Below are 8,672 nucleotides of genomic sequence, written 5' to 3' on the forward strand. Positions count from 1 at the left end.
TCACGTCTTATCGCCCCGCCGCTTCATTTCGCAGCTCTCGTGACTAAGGCACTGGACTCTCCAGGACTGCCACAACAATTCTTCCTCAGCCAGTAAGTCAAGCTGCCAGTTCCTTCCGATCTCCGGGTGCCAAAATATGCCTTTATCCTTCAGCTGTAGATTCCCAAACACTGTATTATCTTTTCACACACACATGAAAACAGTAATATTTGAGAAAAATTAACTAGACATTGGAAAATCTGGACATGAACCAGAAAAAGAACACAATTAAGACACGTATCTTTATGCAAAACTTCTAAAACTTTAATACTTGTTAATTCACCTCTGAACAGTTACACATACTGAGCATGAGCACACTGTAATGGAAAGGGCAAACCAGCAATGTGTTTTCAGCCTCTGATGAGCACAGTAAGACGCCTGAGAAATCATAGTATGGTCACAGAAGAAAAAAATATTTGCAACAATATTTCTGTGAATACTGTGGCAGGCAAATTACCTAAGAAATTCAAATTACCACCTTGATGCATCCATGGTAGACACCGAAACCATGAACTGTTTAATATAACTGCTAAAAGAATCTCTGTTCTCAAAGAGTAACTACAGTCTGTTTTCTAAGGCTGTGTGTTATCCCCTTACCCATGGCAATGGAACACTAATACAGATCAGACATTTACTGGTAATTAGTCCTAAGATGAGGTAACAGGCAAGAGAACCAGTAGCACAGCATACTTTCATGTTTGCCAACTGGAATTTGCTTATCAGACCACAAAAACCAGATAGTGGTTTATTACTAGTTTACATTTGAGCAATGGTATAAATTAGAAAACTACATTAGAGATGTAACTACCTCTGAACCCTTTAAGGTGACTGTCTGAGTAGTACTGTTAGTCATTTGAAGATACAGCTTGGTAAATAAATAAACTGCTACCCTCAGAGCTGCCTCAACATGTTTTCTACTGTAAGCAGAAGAAATAAATGTTTAACTGAAAAATACAAGAGAAGATTCAAGCCAAGGAAAGAATTACTAATTCCACTAATGAATTTCAGTTTGAGTGGAAGGGAGCAGAGGTGATTTAAATAATAATGTTTCAGAACACACAGTAGAACTGGTAGCTCTCAAGTTGATCCCTGGTTTAATATTTGTGTGACAATTTCTCCACAGGTTGTTTGGTTTCGAAAGTGACCGACCTATGCTCTCGGGTGCCTGTTTACCAGCCGGCTGAAGGCTGGCGGTGTCTCCTGTGTTTCCGAGTGCTCTCGCAGCAGTTAGCAGACGGGCGTTCTCTCCTCCGCGCGCTCCCCGGTGCGCCTCAGCAGGTACACGGCAGCGTGCAGCCCCCCCACGTTCACCCACACCGTCTGAGCTCTGCGCCAGATGTGCCCCACACGGGACAGGGCCTGCAAGCCAAAAACAGCCACAGTGCCACTAACACAACAACATTAGACTTTATTATTCTATATCACATCTGATGGCAACATCTAAGGACTTTTCAGGTCCAAAACTGAATTTAAGCGCTACTAATTATTGCTCTATAAATGGAGTAGCTTTTGTAATGATGACAATTTTCCCCTCAATGTATTTTCAAGTGTAAACAGGTTTGATTTTCTCTCACAGAACAAACCTTGGCAAAGCATTTCTTGTCCTGGGTAAGCAGCACAGCCCTGCCTGTCCCTGGGGTGCAGATCCGGCCCATCTCCATCAGGCAGGCTGGGTAAAGATCCCAGTTCTTCTTCTTCGACCCTATCCTGCAAGACACGTTCAGATCCCCACTGTGATCTCTGGCACCACTTCAGTGCTGTTGGTGTCTCACACATCACTGTGCTCTTTCAGGACCACAGTTACTTTCAAGCTCATTTTTAACGTAGGGCTCCTGACTCCTTCCCCACCAGGCCCAGTTAAGTGCCTAGCTGGGGAGAAGCCAGCCCTGGCCCAGGAGAGCATGTGCAGCCACGGCAGTGAGGCACAGCACCCTCCCAGCACAGCTCAGCACCTTCCCAGCACAGCTCAGCCCACCTGAGCCCCCTCCCAGCACAGCTCAGCTCACCTGAGCCCCTCCCAGCACAGCTCACCTCTTCCCAAAGGGCATGTCTGTCACCACGATGTCCACAGAGCCTGTCCGCAGGGGCAGGTTGCAGATGTCCCACTGGATGACGTCCAAGGGGACGCCCAGGGCAGTGCTGCTGCAAGAGCAAAGGCAGTTCCCTCAGACATGAGCACTCAGAAGGTTTTACACTGGGGAGGTCTAGAACGTTGGCAATAAAATAAACAAGAAAGTATGAACCAGACACTCGAAAGCATCAATGCAAAGTGGATTTGTGTCCATACAACACTGCAGGAAAGGTAAATCCCTCAGGCTCCTCTCACCTGTCCTTACTCTCGTTTTTCCTCAGTAAGGAGCAGATGTTGTTAGCTGCTCTCTTCACTGCCTGAGGGCTGTTATCCCCTGCAATGTGGTAGCAGTTGGGCCATTCTGCAGCCCCCTGGGGGGGAAATGATAATAAACAACATTAGCATCAACACTGCTTGAATGAAAAAAAAAACAGAATAATTTCTCAAAAAAGACAATACAACAAAGCAACTGCAAGTGGATGGCAGGAAATTTAGAATTCTGTAGACAGCTGTATTTTGCACTTTAAAGCTCAAAATACTTTTGGATTTAGTCTCTTCCTGCTATGTCCATGGAAGGAAAATGAGGTAATTTTTAAAAAGTGTATTTGCATCTATTTAAAAATTGGTGAGATTGGAGCTTACTCTTCAGCCATTACCAAGAAGACTTACATGTACTAGTCAGCTGAAGATACAGCCAAGTTTAATTAAGTCTAAAAAAATCAAGGAAGAATCACCTCTATTGGTATCGCACCTGTACCACACATGGGGTCAACTATGATATCTGTGGGCTGGGGATCACAGAGTCTGAGGAAAAGAAGAAAAGATATGGTGAGAAATGTCTTAAAAACATGAATTTCTGCAAATAAGGGAAAGTGAGCTATTTTAATCACTCTGATTCTACTCTTCTAACAAAAAACTTTATGTGAGTATTTGTTCCACTAGTTAATTACTATTTTATAACCAGCAATGCAGTGAAATTCTTTCAAGAATGTGGTACACTAATTTGAAACTTGGCTAATACTGCAAATGTTTTTTTTCCTTGGCTGGGAAACACCCACTGTTATTACAAGGCACATGGTGTCAGCAACTCCAGGGTTTTTAAATTTGTTTTTCTTTAAGAATTAACAGAAATGGCTTCTGAGGAAGCAGTGGGGGAGATACAAGGTCTAATTTTGGAAACAAAATGACTTTTTAACTGAGCATAATACAAGCTAAGTGCCCTGACCTGAGCATGCCATAAGCCAGAGTGGAACGCAGCGTTGTGGGCCCGAAGTGTGTGATGTTCCTTCTGTGGAGACTCTCTTCAGTTAAAGCAATCCCCACCACCACTTCATTGTTGTGAATATTCAGAAGAACCTAAAGAAAAAACCTGAAGTGAATTTCAGGAGTAATAGAATCTTTCCACAGAATGCCTAGTAAATATTCACAGGAATCTTAGATGGTAATTTAAAATCCAGGAATGACATGTAAAAAAGCTTTTCTTCTTGGAAAAGCTTTTTAATAGGACAGAATTCAGGTGAGCATTCACACACTCTCATTCACACCAAATCCGTTGCACAAGACTTCTCAAATTGCTACAACCATTGCAGTGGCTCCTTAAAAGATTTGGTTTGTAAGTCTGGGGCAGAAGCCAACTAAGTCCTGCAAGACACAGTGAACCACCTGCAAAAGCAGCAATAAAAAACATATTTGTGGTGGGGACTGCATTAATTAGGAAGGTCCAGCAAGAAAAGCTTAGAGGTCTTTCTGTCCCTCAGAAACAGTGGCTCCTCACCACCGACAGGCCAGGGGTGCTGGTTGTATTTTCCCAGCCCCTGCTCTCCCCTGACAGAAAATAAACATCTGACACTTACTGTTAACTCCTTCTGTCCCCTTCACCCCAAAACCAGCTTCCATTTGGAGCATTTCCAGGTAACTTAGACTGCTATTGCACAATGCATTAGAGAAAAGATTTACTGAAGGTGAAAGCAAGGCAAGTGCTTGCATCAGAGGACACACACAGTGTTGCCAGGGAAATGAACACTTCAGAGGAGGCTGATTTCAGCATTACCAGTTTTTGGTTCCAGAGTCCCTGGAAGGCAGTTTGGGGACCTCTAAGCATCAGAAGTAAGAACTAAAAATCTGTACCACAGAAACGCAGGTATTTCCAAGGCACACCACTATACCTCCACATCAAAATTAGTCATGTCAGCTTTCCACTGGAAGTGCTCCTGCACAGCTCCCCCGAAGTCCCTGGCGGCCTCGTTGGAGGTGAAGCTGTGCTTGTCTCCAGCCCTGTTGCAGGTCACTCGGAACCGCAGCACCTTGGCCTCCCCTGCGCCTGCCTCACTGTCACCAGCCTTGGTGCCACTCTCAGAACCCGCCTGCACTCCAGCCTTCACCTCTGGCTGCTCATTATCTTCCTCCTCCTCCACCCCATTCCTGGATGTCTCTCCTTGGGGAGCCTCTGTATCCTGGCCACCGGGGGGTTCCACAGCCACAGGGGTTTGGGCACAGTCCTCCTGGCCATCAGTGGTATTTTGGTCTGCTCTTCCCTCTTCCCCACCATCACTCAGCTTCTCTCTGCTTGCAGGACTCTGCAGACTGTGTTTTTTGCGTTTTGTCTTCTTCTTTTTCAGGCTGTTGTTCAACTCCCAAACTTTCAATGGATCAGTCCAGGGCAGCTTTTTAACCAAATCTTCCAAATGCTTTAGAGCATCTTCCTTTAAAAGACAGAAAAAGATGTGCTTTTAAGTTATTCCATCCTTTCAAAAGTTATCATTTACTTTGAGGTCTCTCAAAGTAGTTTATTAAACATTAATCCACTACATGTTTAATCAAAGCTTACAGGTTTTTGTCTGGTTTTTGCCATAACTAAACTGAAAATCACAAGACCCACGGAATTTCATCATTTATCTTGTAAAACAGACAACTAACACTGTATTAAGTGAACAAAGTGACACTTCACTGTCCTATGTCTGTGACCTACAAACATAGCATCAGCTCTTATCCCAGATTTCGCCAATGTAAAGTATTTAACTGCAGAAATTATGTTAGACAACATGGCCACGCTTCCAAGACAGAAAAAGGGAACTGGAATAATATCACAAATGAAAAACTTGTTAAGCAGAGTACTTTTATACTAGTCTTAAATTAAAAACCCCAAACAGCACTCCAAACCCCAGAACCGATAGAAAAAGGAGGATTAACTGACCTTCTTTTCTTCAAATTGATAGTCTTTGAACTCCTGAACAACAACAAATAAATTATCCACTGACCTCAGGCGATGGACCTGGAAGAGATGAAGCACATTGCTAACCGTGTGCCATGGGGACCGTGTTTACTATCCTTAGAATTTTGTCATCTTTTGTCATCGAGGTTTTCCACCTTTAGTCCCCACGGGAGTTATCAGTTTATTTTGCACTGATTTCACATCCCCATCTAACATTTCGTCTCCCCCTGGAGCCCCGGTAAAGGCGGACACAGCTGCTGCACCCAGGCCGGCCGTGCTGGGACCGGACCAAACCGAACGGAACCGGACTGAACCGAACCGCACCGCCCGGGCCACAGGGGAACAGCGGCGGGCGGAGCGGGGCGCGCAGCTCGCACGGACCTGAGGCAGGCTCCGGGCCGGCACCTCGAAGTAGATCTTGCCGCGATCCCTGCTGATCCTGGAGGCCGAGCCCAGCTTCTCCCGCACCTCCTCGGCCGCCGTCTGCTCGAACCCCGTGGGCACGGTGGCGCCGATCACGGCCGCCAGCTCCGGGCCCGGGCCCGGCTCCGCATCGCCGGCCGCCTCCGCCATTGCGGGACACCCCCCGCACCCGCCCACGGCCGGGCCGGACCGGACCGGACCGGACCGGACCGGACCGGATCGGATCAGATCGGATCGACCCCGGCCCGCGCCGGCACCGGCACCGGCTCCGCTCCCGCCCGCCCTTTCCGCTTCCGCGCCGGCCGCACCGCCCCCGCTGCCCTCGGCTGCTGCTGGGCGCGGGCGGGAGGCGGCGCCGCGGCCCCGCGGGCACCGGGTACCGGTCCTGGGTACCGGCTATCGGTTCTGGGTACCGGGTACCGGTCCGTGCGGTACCGGGTATCGGTCCTGAGTGCCTGGTGTCGGTCCGTGCGGTACCGCTGGTACCCGGTATCGGTCCATACGGCCCCGCGGGGAGCACGTGTCGGACCCTCAGACCATCACTTCTTGAATTGGTTTAATTAATTTTTAGGGCATAAACGAATTTACAGAATTAAATTTCCAATACTGAAGTGCCAAGTTATGTCTGCACCTGCCTTGCCTGGAAAAATTGCTTGGTTTGAATTCATTAAAGAACTGCAGAATTAATTTGGTGTGACCTGATCTGGTTTGTCTTGCAGCGACAGGCATGTATTGTATAAATTCCATCCAGCACTTGAGTTTGCAAGGTTTAAAGTTCTTCAGGCTGCTTCCTGGCGGCAGAGGTTGCTTTTAAAAATGTAGTTTTGTATTGCAGTATGTTCACAGAGAAATGAAATAAAAAATTTGCCCTTCCAAAGTAAAAATGCTGTGAGCAGTATAGAAAGCTTTTCAGAGAAAGATGCAGGTGAGGGTGCCGGGCTCTTCCCTGCCGTGCCCTCTTGAAGGAGGTTCTGCTTGCAGGGCACTGAGGGCAAGGCTGGACCACTTCTACCTCGCTGCTACTCCATCTGCACGCTGTCTGCTGCTGGAGTTACTGGGCACTACCGCACTGCTGCTCAGGAGCTTCCAGGGATTTCCTGCAGGAGTGAGGGTTAGCACGGGGATTTGTTCAGATCGCCTTTTGACCTACAGCATCTGCTTCTGACCTGACACTCCAGATTACTTTGGGACAACTTAGTAAAGAGAAGATTCCTACACACAGAATTAAACAAAAAAGCAAGCAAATATTAAGCAGTTTACAGTTCAGACTTTTTCATGGGATTTTAACCTCAACTGGTGCTGGCAAGGTGTGAATGAAGTGTGGTTAGACAGCCTGTGGTGTGAACTGCAGGTCAGTCAGACTGGGCTAATGGTGTCCAGTCCTTCCTGTGGCCTGTGTGGGCAAGGGAAGGGGTTGCACAGTTCATGATTTCTTCCTCTTCCAGTCGGGGATACAACTTTATGGTTTTGAATCTGCTTTGGCAGCCAGGAGACTGGGATTGGTCACAGTGCTGGTGGAGCTGGCATGAACTTTAAAGAATGGAAAAGGAATAAACCCTACAGTCATTTTTAACAGATCTGGAAGCACAGTTTAGGAATATATAATCTCACTGTGGCCCTGCAATGTGCATTGTTGTGTTTTTCTGTTACACCTGATTAGCTCCTACCCGAGTCCAAAATGCCACTGATGCTAAGATTATACAGCCTTGGGAAGCTACCACGGGCACTGCTGAGCGTCTTCAGAGTCTGCAGCTGTGTTTAACTAATGCCTTTGATCTGAAGCTTTGTTTTCCTAACAGCTAATTTATTAGTGAGCAAATTGAGGCTTTTGCATATTAACAGACTTGCCAAGTATCACTTAGGGGCCAGAACAGAGGCTAATGGAATTATAAAGTCTCTCCTCCACACCCAAAAAACTGTCCCTCTTATAAAGTCAATTTAATTATTCTCTAGGATGGAATGTACAAGATGCACAGTGTATTGCAATATCAAAAGAGTTCAGTTAATTTACCTCTGTTAACCTCTGTGTGACCCTGCTCTGGGGACTTGAGGATGTGTCACTCACTCCTCTGCCGTTGGGTCAACATCTGTAGTGTTAAACCACACACTCAGAGGATGCATTAACCGCTTGACACTCCTGCTATTGCTGATATTTTGAGCTGAGAAGAAATCCGTTTCAGGCTCTTTTCCCTAGAAGCAGGGTTCTGCACTCCAAGCAGTGGCACACAAGTGCTGTAACCTCTTTCCTCCTGAGTCAGCCTAAGCTGTCAGTGAGCTTGCCCGTACACTAGAGCTGCTGTTCATACCTTTGTTCCTGGCCAGCCGGTGATTTCCAGATAATCGTGAGTCATTGCTGTGGGAGGAAAAGCAGAATTGTTGTAGTGCTCAATAGATCACAGTGACATGTGAGGTGCTGCGTGTCTGGGCATGAACATCACCGTGTCCTGAACCCTGCAGAGTGCAGGAGCTCTGCTGGATTTACTGGGGAATCCCAGCTCCTTAAACAGCAGAAGCTTGGCAGAAACTGGAGTGACCTTTGTGCCAATGATTGTGTTGGGAATTTTCTTAGCCTGCATGTAACCTGTACGGGCGGACAGCTCAGCTGAATTGTCAGCTCATCTCTTCAAATATGTCCTGCAGAGAAGATTTAAATTGTGTTACTGAATGGAGATCCTTCTGTTGGGAATATTTGAAAGAGGACTGCCACACACATACTTAAAAAGACGTATTTGGGGGTTTGGATTTTATTTTTAAAAGTCTGAACTACCAGTAAAAGTTCATTTCTGTTTTAAACATGTTTTTAAGTGGGAAGCCTGCACTGTGTTTTACCACGTGAAACAAACAGTTTGATCGCCTCCTTAAAGCCCATTCTGCACAAACCTATCCGTGTGGTTGGGATTTCAGAGCAGGAGAGCTGCTCAGAGCGCC

At 46.6% G+C, this 8,672-nt stretch overlaps 1 protein-coding gene across 2 annotated transcripts; it reads right to left on the minus strand.

The window, feature by feature from the left end:
- Positions 1-281: 281 nt before the first annotated feature.
- Positions 282-6,039, minus strand: THUMPD3 (THUMP domain 3 tRNA guanosine methyltransferase). 2 transcript variants are annotated; one of them, XM_014871650.2, is made up of 9 exons: positions 5,703-6,039; positions 5,304-5,381; positions 4,276-4,812; positions 3,336-3,466; positions 2,845-2,914; positions 2,366-2,481; positions 2,071-2,181; positions 1,623-1,746; positions 282-1,398 (listed from the first exon to the last, which is right to left on the minus strand). In XM_014871650.2, exons 1-9 carry the CDS (start codon positions 5,892-5,894, stop codon positions 1,267-1,269), a joined length of 1,491 nt encoding a protein of 496 aa, XP_014727136.2. In that variant the 5' UTR covers positions 5,895-6,039; the 3' UTR covers positions 282-1,266. The 2 variants fall into 2 exon arrangements, with proteins under 2 accessions (XP_014727136.2, XP_088027339.1); XM_088171213.1 differs by having other exon boundaries at positions 2,071-2,178; positions 5,703-6,035.
- Between the last annotated feature and the right edge of the window lie 2,633 nt (positions 6,040-8,672).

This window comes from Sturnus vulgaris, chromosome 11, assembly GCF_052056855.1.
Source record: "Sturnus vulgaris isolate bStuVul1 chromosome 11, bStuVul1.hap1, whole genome shotgun sequence".
Taxonomy (NCBI): Eukaryota; Metazoa; Chordata; class Aves; order Passeriformes; family Sturnidae; genus Sturnus; species Sturnus vulgaris.